This window comes from Barbus barbus, assembly GCF_936440315.1.
Source record: "Barbus barbus genome assembly, chromosome: 9".
Classification (NCBI taxonomy): Eukaryota; Metazoa; Chordata; class Actinopteri; order Cypriniformes; family Cyprinidae; genus Barbus; species Barbus barbus.
Genome location: NC_136737.1, coordinates 6,949,537 through 6,962,623, shown reverse-complemented (window position 1 = coordinate 6,962,623; position 13,087 = coordinate 6,949,537). Strand labels below are relative to the sequence as shown.

General features: G+C 36.2%; 1 protein-coding gene across 4 annotated transcripts in view; it reads left to right on the top strand.

Annotated features, from left to right (window-relative positions):
* Positions 1-13,087, top strand: part of LOC306874979 (uncharacterized protein) — a 46,444-nt gene that overhangs the window by 24,940 nt on the left and 8,417 nt on the right. For 3 of the 4 annotated variants that reach the window (XM_079425320.1, XM_079425319.1, XM_079425318.1), the window contains 13 exons: positions 1,118-1,291; positions 1,456-1,626; positions 4,957-5,130; positions 5,545-5,718; positions 5,953-6,123; positions 6,271-6,444; positions 6,682-6,852; positions 7,096-7,269; positions 7,642-7,815; positions 8,075-8,248; positions 8,368-8,538; positions 11,736-11,906; positions 12,848-13,021. In XM_079425320.1, the coding sequence (XP_079281446.1) occupies positions 1,118-1,291; positions 1,456-1,626; positions 4,957-5,130; positions 5,545-5,718; positions 5,953-6,123; positions 6,271-6,444; positions 6,682-6,852; positions 7,096-7,269; positions 7,642-7,815; positions 8,075-8,248; positions 8,368-8,538; positions 11,736-11,906; positions 12,848-13,021 (2,247 nt within the window). The remainder of the gene's footprint in view (positions 1-1,117; positions 1,292-1,455; positions 1,627-4,956; positions 5,131-5,544; positions 5,719-5,952; positions 6,124-6,270; positions 6,445-6,681; positions 6,853-7,095; positions 7,270-7,641; positions 7,816-8,074; positions 8,249-8,367; positions 8,539-11,735; positions 11,907-12,847; positions 13,022-13,087) is intronic. The other variant, XM_079425321.1, reaches the window with a different exon arrangement.

The following is a 13,087-nucleotide window of genomic DNA, read 5'->3' as shown; positions in this document are numbered from 1 at the left end:
TGAACCGTGACAAATTTTTGGTATCAAGAATTGAATTTCTGCTAGTAACAATGGCTATTTTTGATATCAGCAATTACATTTCCACTAGTAAAAAATGTTAATTCTTGATATCAACAATTCAATTTTCAGTAGTTAAAAAATTATTGATATCTGTAATTGTATTTTCACTAGTTAAATATCGCCAAATTCAATTGTTTAAATTCAATTGTTGATATCAAGAATCGATTTCTTACTAGTTTAAATTCCAATTTTACAAATCAGAAATACAATTCTTACTAGTAAAAACCTTTATTTTTGATATCAGTAATCTGGTGGTTACTAATGCAAATTTATATTCTTGATATCAACAGTTGAATTACTACTAGTAAAAATTTTCATTTTTGATATCAATAATTCAGTTTAATTCATTAAAAATGCATGTTCTGAAATTTGATATACTTGTTTTCATTTTTGTTTTCATTTTACTTATTTTCACAAAATTGCAAGGTATTGCAGATATTTCTGATCTCAAAGCCCATAGGGGGTGAAGGGCCCTATTGTTTTCCTACATAATTGTTTTTTCAACTCTGGGGCATCTTGGGGCCCATAACATGCCCAAACTCTTTTAATTTGGCAATATTGGAATCTTCGGCAAGATTGTCTTACAATTTTTCCTGGGAAATTTTGTGAAAAGCATACAAAATGCTGGTGTTGACTGGCAACACCAAAACAACAAAAAGTCACTCTGGTTAATACTACTAGATAGCAGCACAATTTATATTGATGTTATTGATGGTATTGATATTAGCCACTAAGAGCAGAGAATTCCGTTACCAACACTGGGTGTAGCCTACTCATACTGCATAAGCAGGGTGGTGATGGCGCAGTGGATAAGACACATGCCTTTGGTGTGAGAGACCCGGGTTCGAATCCACTGTGAGACACCAATGTGTCCCTGAGCAAGACAATTAACCCCCTAGTTGCTCCAGAGGCGTGCGACCTCTGACATATATAGCAATTGTAAGTCGCTTTGGATAAAAGCGTCAGCTAAATGAATAAATGTAAATGTAAGCAAGATGGAAACTGCATGAATTGTGACAGGATTATCTAATCTAAAATTATTTTCTACATCCTTTAGGTTTTTGAAAAGTAATGATGCCCAGGAAGTATGTAATCATCTCACTAAAGTTCTGGGTAAAAGTCCATTATTATTGAAAGAACTGGATCTGAGTGAAAATAAATTACGAAACCTGTATTGGGAGAAGCTCTCTGATCTTTTGATGGACTCTCATAGCAAAGTGGAGAAAATCATGTAAGTTAACATGATTTTTACAGTACATTATCATTTCTCTGTTTATTCTTCATAAAGGACTGTGAGTCTCATGTGTGAGCAGATATGAAGATCTGATGTGTGTTAAATATGTGCTGAATAATAAATAATGCTGTTTGTGTGTGTGTGTGTGTGTGTGTGTTCAGACTGAATAAGTGTGAGCTGACATGGACAATATGCTCAGTTCTAGCTACTGTTCTTTCCTCCAAATCCATCCTAAGAGAGCTGAACCTGAACAACAGCCATCTGCAGGACTCAGGAGTCAAAGAGATCTGTGAGGGACTGAAGAATCCTATGTGTGAGCTGAAGATACTCAAGTGAGTACATTTCACCATCAGCTACACTCAACACCACAGCAATCACTGGAATATTTTATATTTATTGGATCTGCTCACTTCCAGCAGTGGGAAAATTTGAAAAATATGTTTTTGTTGTTGTTGTTTGTGTGTGTGTGTGTGTGTTGTAAAAGGTAACGTCATTTAAAGGAAACAAATCAATTTGTCTCAAAGGGAATCATTTTATAGGGATTTTGAACAGAATGAGTTTTTCACAGCTGATCACTGAGTCAGCAATGATTCAGTGGACGAGCCGTAACATCAACTCTGCACTGGATATTAAAATCCAAAATATAGTGAAAACACTATTAAATAACACAATAACAAGATCAGCAGTTTAAGACATTAAATTTTAAGCACAAAACACAAGATACTTCTCTTTTCAATATAAATATGACTATTTGATAAATCAAAGACATGTAAACTAATCTAACACATGGACACACACATTCATACATTTACACGTTGCAGAAAGAGAGAAAGTAAGGAAAGAATGAAAACGTGATATCCCAATTTTACAGCAATATGTGCTATTGCATAGACCTGAACAGAACTGAAAGAGTTTAATGGTGTCCGATTTTAAACTCGGCTTTTAGACACCTCCAAATGCTTGTCTTGACCAATTAGATACTGTCCTGGCTCGGGTATTGCTCTGTCTCTCCACCCAATCAATAAATCAACATGTCGTGGTCAGTCACATTGTCCAAATTTTAAACACTCTTGTAGAATATAATTTTGGACATGACTTCTATAACAAGACTATGATACATTTGACAAATAATTGATTGGAATAAACATTTAAAGCATGATTTTTCAAACTCATACATACCAAACACGAATATGATACTTTAAAGTCGTTCAATAGTTATTAAAAAGACATACACAATATGTGATTAAAACATGATAGTTAATTATGTGGATTACATACATGATATGGAGTTATGCATAGAAATTATTGGTTGCTAATAAGTCTTTAAGATGATTTTTAGGTGCATATGGAAAAGAAAGTCTCTTTGAAGTTTTGTGTAGGACCTAAAGGACATGTTCTGTGAACAAAGGAATTTCAATCTGGCCTGTCTTCTATGTGGAAGAAAAATCAGTCTAAGGAAGCTCGTGATTTCCAGCGTGGAACACATGTGATGGCCATCTCTTTGGCCATCAATCTTGATTACTTGCCCCCAGATTTAAAGATCTCCTTCCTGGTTGGAATTATCAATAAGTATTCCTATGAGACTCCTGAGTCTCCGCTGGTTCCGTCCAGCTCTCCTGCATCTCCTGAGCTCCCTGTGACATTTATGTGCCCTCCCTGCCTCCCTCTCCCACTTCCTCTCATATGTCCTCTGCCATCTTCTGCCCCTCTGCCCCTGCTTCCTGCCAGCCTCTCGGCCCTCGTCAGGTTGGGAGGGGTGGGGGCACTGGTCTGCTCATTTCTTACAATTAGAAATACTCAACCCACTCTCCCCTACTGGGCACATTCCTAGAGGAATGTCCTCATTCTGGGAGGATGCCAGTCCACTTTTAGTCTTTGCCGACATTTATCTGGACAAGCCTTATGCTGCAGACTTCCATTCACTCCCAGCTTCATTTGATTTCAGATGCCTTACAACTACAAACACTCACAAATCAGACAACCAACTTGACTTAATTTACACACACAATTGTATTGCTGACAACATTCTGGCAGGCTTGTGTAACCCCACTGCTTAAAAAACCCACATTAAACACTTCACTTATAGATGGCTACAGACCTGTCTCTCTCCTTCCATTCATAGCCAAAACACTCGAGCAAGTTGTTTTTAACCAGTTATAATTATTTATTTCCTAGAACAACCAACTGGACGTTAACCAGTCAGGTTTCAGGAGTGGCCATTCAACTGAAACTGCGCTACTGTCAGTCACTGAAGCCTTGTGGATTGGAAAAGCTGATTCCAAATCAACAATTCTTATTATGCTGAAGCTATCTGCCGCTTTTGACACTTAGAATCATCAGATTCTCCTGTCCACCTCTCATCACAGGGATTCCACTTCTTTGGTTTGAATCCTACCTCGTTGTTAGGTCTTTCAGGGTGGCCTGGGGAGGGGAGGCATCCAAAGCACTTCAACTGGTCACTGGGGATTCCTCAGGGATCAGTTCTTGGACCCCTCCTCTTCTCCATATACACTACAAGACTGGGACCCATCATACAGGCACATGGCTTCTCCTACCATTGCTATGCTGATGATACACAGTTCTATCTTTCATTTCAACTAGATGATCCAACGGTAGCTGCACAGAATATCTCAGGCTACCTGGCGGACATCTCCGGATGGATGGATGAAAGAACATCCCTCACAGCTCAATCTGCCAAAGACTGAGCTCCTTGTCTTCCCTGCCACCCCAACTCTACAGTATGTCTTCACCATCCAGTTAGGTTCATCAACAATTACCCCATCAAGTTCGGTCAGAAATCTTGGTGCAATCTTTGGTGACCAGCTGACTTTCAAAGACTACATTGCAAAAACTACTCAATCTTACAGGTTTGCATTGCACAACATCAGAAAGATCAGGCCCTTCTTAACAGAGAATGCTGAACAGCTTCTTGTCCAGGTCCTTGTCATTTCTAGGCTGGACTTCTGCAATGCTCTTCTAGCTGGACTTCCACCATACACAATTAAACCTCTACAAATGATTCAGAATGGAGCGGCACGACTGGTTTTCAACAAGCCCAAAAGGGCCTACATCACACCTTTCTTTATCTCCCTGCACTGGTTGCCTGTTGTGGCTCGCATCAAGTTCAAGATGCTGATGCTTAAATATAAAACGGCCACAGGCGCAGCACCAGCCTACTTCCACTCACTATTATGAATCTGCATTCCCTCCAGAAGTCTGAGATCCACTAGTGAGCGACTCCTCATGGTACCATCACAGAGAGGCACAAAATCACTTTCCAGAACATTTTTGTTCACTGTTCCTGGCTGGTGGAATTATCTTCCCACCCCTATCTGGAATGCTGATTCCCTGACAATTTTCAAGCAACAGCTGAAAACTCATCTCTTTCATCACTATTTGACTTAATTCTAAATAAACAACAACTTTTTATCTGTTCTTTAATCTTTCCCTGTCTAGCTTGTACTTATTTGAACAATTCTGGAAACTTGGTATTACGAGCACTTCCTGTGTCTATTGCCTCTTTAAGATTAATCGCTTGAGGTATTCCGCAATTATAAATCGCTTTGGAATGTAAATGTAAAAATGTGTGTCATCTTTGAGCAGCATTATTAATTGCAATGTTATTAATTGATAATTGTAATTCATGGATTTATTTTCTGCAGATTTTCAGATTGCAGTATCACTGAAGAAGGTTATAAAGCTCTGGCTTCAGCTCTGAGATTAAATCCTTCACACCTGATAGAGTTGGATCTCACTGGAAATGATCCTGGACAATCAGGAGTGAAGGAGCTCAATGATTTACTACATGATCCAAGCTGTCAACTGAAGATACTGAGGTGAGTGTAATGGTTTTAAGATTTTGACTAAAGGAAAATTGGACCACCAAACCGTCTTTTATCTGTCTGCGCCACTTAGACACACCTAGGTCACCACATCTTTTGGATAAAAAAGTTGTGTTAAAATGTAATGATGAACATTTCTATAAAGACAGCAGAAAAGCTGTTTTCTATAGAAGTGCTTTTTAGACTAGTGTATGGAAAATATGAAGTCCCATATGATAAAATTCCTAAAATCATCTGCTTAATGAGTAAATGTACATGAATAATCATTCAGTAGCATTTGGTTGCACTGTTTTATGTTCAGTTTGATGTGGAATAGCCTACCATGCGTATCAAGATGATCTTCATTATTGCCGAAGACAGCTCTGCAAGTACAGTTGTGAAATGTCAGTGTACTTCTACTGCCTCCAGGTTGTTACAGAATCCTTCTGCAGTTGAAGCCTGTCAGTATTTGACTGGAGTTGAGGGCAAAGACCCGTTACTCTTGAGAGAACTGAATCTGAGTGAACGTGAACTAGGAGACACACGAGTGAATCAGATTTCTGCTCTTCTGCAGGATAAACACTGTAAACTCAACACACTGACGTGAGTATTTTAGATAATTTTTAAATGTTATATTACTTTTAATAATTTATTACTTTTAACTGATGTGAGTATTGTGTTTTTTTTATTATTATTACTGCACATTCATCCTATGTGCATCCTGTTACTGTAAAAGTCAATTTACAGGGACCAAAACACAACAATTCTCAGTGATCACTAAATATAAGTAACATGCACTGTGTTTGTAAATTCTTCCTCTCATGTTCATAATTTTAGGCTGCGTGACTGTGGTATAACAGAGGAAAACTGTTCAGCTCTCGCTACGGTCCTGAGATCAAACACCAGTCTGAAAGAACTTGACATGAGCAACAATAATCTGCAGGATTCAGGAGTGAAGAAACTCCAGAACGGGTTAGAAAATACAAACTGTACACTGAAGAAACTGAGGTGAGTTTAATAACCCATTGTTTAATTGCAGTTAACTTTTTATTTATTTAAATTTTTAAATTAGTTTTTTCATAATACTAATTGTTTTATTTATATTAAGGATACATTTTGATTGTTATAAAACTTTTTTTCCTTTTTTTTCTGTAGACTTTCAGACTGTAGTATCACTGAAGAAGGTTATAAAGCTCTGGCTTCAGCTCTGAGATCAAACCCTTCACACCTGATAGAGCTGGATCTCACTGGAAATGATCCTGGACAATCAGGAGTGAAGGAGCTCAATGATTTAATACAGGATCCAAGCTGTCAACTGAAGACACTGAGGTGAGACATGATGAAATAATACAAAATAAATTGTATGCAGGTGAAAAATTTATAGAAATACTATTTCAGTAAAACAACAAGCTGCACAGTGTGTTGCAGCATCAGAGCTGACAAAGCAATTTCAAACAAAAAATCACGTAAAATGGTTTTCATCAGCAACGACTGCTGATTTTTTTTTCATTACACAAGGTTTATTTGAGAACTGAGTTTAATCTTGCATCATCTTCTCTTCTGCAGGTTTTTGGGTCCTGCTGCAGATGAAGCCTGTCAGTATGTGACTGAAATTGTGGGTAAAACCCCGTTACTCCTGAGAAAGTTGAATCTACATTCATGTAAAATAGGAGACACACAAGTGAATCAGATCGCTGCACTACTGCAGGATACACACTGTAAACTTACCACATTGATGTGAGTATTTCACAAAATTTTCATATTTATTCTTTGCATTGAAGTATCTTTAATATATAACATTTATTTTGTATTGTACATTAAATAAGTGCTTACATGAACATTTTACATTTATTAATTTAGTGGACACTTCTATCCAGAGTAACCTACAAATGACAATAATACACGCAGAAGCAACTAAGACTGTTGTTGTTCATAAAAGAAGGCTTTCAGATTTATACAAACAGTTTTCTTTCTCTACAGGCTGAATAATAACAGGATCACAGCAGAAGGTTGTGCTGCTCTGACTTCAGCATTTAATTCAAATCCTTCAAACCTGATAGAGCTGGATCTGAGTGGGAATAAACTAGGAGACTCAGGAATACAGAAGATCTGTCCTCTGTTGACAAATCCTCAGTGCAGATTGAAGACACTGAAGTGTGTGCTTTTATTTGTCTACATTTCTACATAATATACATTTGTAAATGTCAATTTGATTGACTGTCATGACAGAGTTTTTTGTTTGACGTCTTACATTGTTATCTTTAAATATTATATGAAATATAAAAATTCAAATGAAACGGATGATATCATTAAAGAATTTGTTGCTTATCTATGGGGTGAGAATTCTGTCAATATTGAAACACAATTTAGTAGGATATTTTTTGTGCTTTCCATTTATTTTTTTCTTTCTTAAGATTTAAATAATGATTTATCACTCTATTCATATCAATTGTGTTTATTTAGCATAGAATATTAAGTACGTAACACTTTTTATATATATATATATATATATATATATATATACAGACTGTCAGACTGCAGTATCACAGAAAAAGGATATAAAGCTCTGGCTTCAGCTCTGAGATCAAACCCTTCGCACCTGATAGAGCTGGATCTCACAGGAAATGATCCTGGACAATCAGGAGTGAAGGAGCTCATTGATTTACTACAGGAAGGATGCTGCCAATTGAAGACCATCAGGTGATAATTGCTTTCAGACATTTAAAAATAAGCCACTGATGTCTTCTGTGTGACACTAGCTAGAAGGTTAAAATGCAGAGCACAAATTCATGGGAGTATGAGATATAATACTTGGCCACACATCACACTGAGCATTTAAAATGCGCAAGTATAGATATTCGCCACTAAGCGCTGAGAATCATCAGTTGTTGTATCATCCTTGAAATGTATGAATTGTAATAAAACTATCTAATATGAAATTATTATCTTCTTCCTCTAGGTTTTTGAAAAGTCCTGCTGCAGAGGAAGTGTGTGAGTATCTCACTGAAGTTCTGGGTAGAAGTCCATTATTACTGCAAGAACTGAATCTGAGTGAAGATAAATTAGAAGATCTGGACTGGGAGAAGCTCTCTGCTCTTTTGATGGACACTCATAGCAAAGTGGAGAAAATTATGTGAGAATAACTTCTCTGTTCATCATTTTAAAAACTGTCTGTTACATGTATCATCAGATATGAAGACCTGTTGATCTGATGTGTGTTGAATATGGGTTGAATGCTGTTTTTGTATTTAGGCTGAATAATTGTGAGCTGACAGAGAAAAACTGCTCAGCTCTAGCTACTGTTCTCTCCTCCAAAACCATCTTGAAAGAGATTAACCTGAACAACAGCCGTCTGCTGGACTCAGGAGTCAAAGAGATCTGTGAGGGACTGAAGAATCCTGTGTGTGAGCTGAAGATACTCAGGTGAGTACATTTCACCATCAGCTACACTCAACACCACAGCAATCACTGGAATATTATATATATATTGAATCTGCTTACCTCCAGCAGTGGGAGAATTTGAAGAATATATTTTTGGGTCCCACTTTATATTAGGTGGCCTTAACTACTATGCACTTGCATCAAAAAATAAATACAATGTACCTATTGTGGTCATATTGTGTTGCAATACACTTTTGCTGCTGTTGAGGTGGGATACAGGTAAGGTTAGGGTCAGGTTTGGTGGCTCCCCCACACTCAACACACACTCTCAACCCCACACCCCCCATACAGACTTAGAAGTAGAGTGATATTAGAAGTTTTTTTAATTTTCTGTTATCCATAGAGCTTTGTTAATTCATGAAAACTAAGCATATTTCCTCAGAATGACTTGTTTTCTGTAAGTAAAACGTTTTGAAGAGTTTGGATAATGCACTTTACAAAAAAGACGATTACGGTTTCTTATTTTTACTATCATTTTAATAAATCGCCATTTCAACACAGTTCAAGCTATCCAAAAGGCGTTTGCAATTTAAGTTCCACAATGTTTTGGCATCATGTAGACAAAAACATGTAGTTGGTGTGCATAGTGTAATTATCCTCTGAGAAGTATGCATTAATTCACAGCCATGTTTTTCCAAAAATCCACATTCAAATCAAAATAGCCAACTTCCTGTTGATTGTAGGTAATGACTGTAAATTAGAAAGTTTTCTGGCATGATGAGAACAATATATGTACCAAAGAAGAAAATGATCTAGACCAGGGGCGCATCAAGTGATCACAAGCGTGACTATGGGTGCTCCAGAGCGGGAACAATATGTCAAAAACAAAAAGTGGATTCCATTGCAAAACAAAAAATCCACATAGCAAGGCACTCACATAGCAAGCGAAGTACAAAAACTTGTATTAGACAGAGTTACATATAAAAAAACACAGTGGTGCAGAGTGTGCGAAAAATATCGTCTGCTATAATATCGTAATTGTTGTTTTAACGATGTGCGATTTGACATTATCAGTATTTAGCCAAAAACCAAACAAAACACTCCTACAGAGTGCTCTGAAGTCTAGCAGATAAGACCGTTTAAATGATTCCGTTCAATCGCAATGATTCACTTATTAACAGTGACTTGGTGACACCTACTGGCGATTTTAATTTAACATTTAAAGTATCTTTTGATCTTTGTTTTATAATTTCAAATGAGTATTCAACATTTCATGTATTGTATATTAAAACATTATTTCTGTATTTGTAACTGCAGGTTAAATGCATTCATGTCCTGCATTAAACAGTGTCTAAATACATCTAAATGTCACTTCAGATTAAGCTTTTGTGTTTCCTCTGCATTGCAAAGATGAATTTTGTTGATATTGATTTAATTTGCTTGGTAACAGCCCAAATGTCTTATTATTCTAAATAACTGATTCCTTTAATTAAAAACAACTAGTTTAAGATTTTATAAGCCTATCCTCAGGCTAATTATCCTCTCAAAAGTCTTTGTTTTCCACCAGGTTTTTTTTGGCACATTTTTTCGTCATCTCCTTGAATGAATAGTGACGTTTTAAAGTGAATTTTACTGCACAATTCTAAAGTTAAAAATAATAAGGCTTTTAAATATTTTATAAGTGTTGTAATTTTTTTTTTTGGGGGGGGGGGGGGGGGGTGGATTGCATGTCTTTGTCACCTTTTTCACCCATGATGTGTTTGAAGAATGCATGTAACCAAACAGCTGGTGGCCCCCATTGACTTAATATTGGTTACCCACATTTTTACCCAGGGTTTTTCTCTTTTTTTTATTTTTAAAAGTACCCACATTTAAATCTCTTAAAGGGGTACTCCACCCCAAAATTTAAATTTTGTCATTAATCACTTACCCCCATGTCGTTCCAAACCCGTAAAAGCTTTGTTTGTCTTTGAAACACAATTTTAAGATATTTTGGATGAAAACCAGGAGGCTTGTGACTGTCCCATTGACTGCCAAGTAAATTACACTGGCACAGAAAAGTATGAAAAACATTTTCAGAACAGTCCACCCGCTTCAGTGGTTCAATCTGAATTTAATGAAGCAACGAGAATACTTTTTGTACGCAAAGAAAATAAAAATAATGACTTTATTCTATAATTTGTCTCGGTGTCCCTCCCCATCATCGTAGCGCCATTTTGGAGAATATATACTGAACGCTCTAGGAAGAGCTATTTGTGTTCAAATCAAATCGTAAATACACCTAGAAAATGTATCGCGGCTGACAGAAGAGCGTACGTAGTTTGCATCCAGCAGATATTCTCCAAAATGGTGCTACGGTGATGAGGAGAGACACAGAGGAGACGAATTATTGAATAAAGTCGTTATTTTTATTTTCTTTGCGTGCAAAAAGTATTCTCGTAGCTTCGTAAAATAACAGTTAAACCACTGATGGCAGATGGACTATTCTGATGATGTTTTTCATACTTTTCTGGACCTTGACAGTGGAAATCGTTTGGCAGTCAATGAGACAGTTACAAGCCTCCTGGTTTTCATCTAACATATCTGAAATTGTGCTGCGAGGATGAACAAAGCTTTTACGGGCTTGGAATGACATGGGGGATAAGTGATTAATGACAAAATTTTGATTTTGGGGTGGCGTATTCCTTAAAGAGTACATATTTTCCTAAAAAGTTACTCAAGTAAATGTAATGGAGTATGTAGTTTGTTACATACACCTCTAATCCTAAAAGGAGTTTTTGTGAGAGTGCATACCTCACGCTAGTCATTGATGGCTTCAGTGGTGGGAACGCTCTTTGCTCGCTTTCTGTATAAAATGTATTCCCAGTTTGAATAATCATATTGCTTTACATGCTACTGATTGATTTTCTTATAAATAATAAAAAAAAAAACGAATTAACTGTTCTTAGACAGAATATGATGTGCTCTTTCTCCAAACACAAAAATGTAATTATCATTATTTTTAATATCAGGAGCAATATTAAACAATAATCATAATAATTTAAAATAATTTTTGTATTCATAATATTGCAGTTCCTGTTTTTTTGTTTGTTTGTTAGTTTTTATTACTTCATGCAGTCTTTTCACATTATTGTTGTTATATTGAATACATTTGTGCCGCTTTTGAGCAACATTATTAACTGTAATGTTAATTGTTAACTTTAAATGTCAATTGTAATTCATGGATTTATTTTCTGTAGACTTTCAGACTGTAGTATCACTGAAGAAGGGTATAAAGCTCTGGCTTCAGCTCTGAGATCAAACCCTTCACACCTGATAGAGCTGGATCTCACTGGAAATGATCCTGGACAATCAGGAGTGAAGGAGCTCAGTGAGTTACTACAGGATCCAAGCTGTCAACTAAAACTGAGGTGAGACATGATTAAATAATAAAAAATAAATGATATGCATGCTAAATATTCATTCATTCAAAATATTCAATATTCAAATATTCAAATATTAAGTAAAACAGTAATCTGCAAATGTGCTGATATTCAGCAGTGTGGTATTTGATTTCCATCAAGCCCAGATTCCCAACACTGTATCTATACAGAGTATCAGAGTATCCAGGTCTTCACAAATGTGTGGTGTTCAGGAAGATCTTGGGACCATTCAAAAAGCCAACTTCATTTTCTGTATTTGTACAGAAAATTAAGATCTTGTGATCTGATGCCCTTCCGCTCCTCTTGACATTTACACTTTCTCACTGTTTCTTTCAAATAAATATTTGAATGTCAAAAAGACAAAATTATTATTTTGTGTATTTATTTGTTCAAAATAAAAGTGCTGAAAGGAACTATGAGTTCGTCATTAAGAACAATGACAATTAATTTTGTCTTGACATATTTTAAAAGCCAATGGACATTTAGTTCAGAATTAAAATTAATCGTGTATACATTTTTGCAGGTTATTGAGAAGAAAAAGCCTGTCAGTATGTGACTGGAATTGTGGGTCTTTTATCTGTCTGCGCCACTTAGACATACCTAGGTCACCACATCTTTTGGATAAAAAAGTTGTGTTAAAATGTAATGATGAACATTTCTATAAAGACAGCAGAAAAGCTGTTTTATATAGAAGTGCTTTTTAGACTAGTGTATGGAAAATATGAAGTCCCATATGGTAAAATTCCTAAAATCATCTGCTTAATGAGTAAATGTACATGGATAATCATTCAGTAGCATTTGGTTGCACTGTTTTATGTTCAGTTTGGTGTGAAATAGCCTACCATGCGTATCAAGATGATCTTCATTATTGTAGAAGACAGCTCTGCAAGTACAGTTGTGAAATGTCAGTGTACTTCTCCTGTCTCCAGGTTGTTACAGAATCCTTCTGCAGTTGAAGCCTGTCAGTATTTGACTGGAGTTGTGGGCAAAGACCCGTTACTCCTGAGAAAGTTGAATCTGAGTGAACGTGAACTAGGAGACACACGAGTGAATCAGATTGCTGCTCTTCTGCAGGATAAACATTGTAAACTCAACACATTGATGTGAGTATTTCAGATCATTTTAAAATGTTATATTACTTTTATTAGCAATGTTACCTTACTTCACAA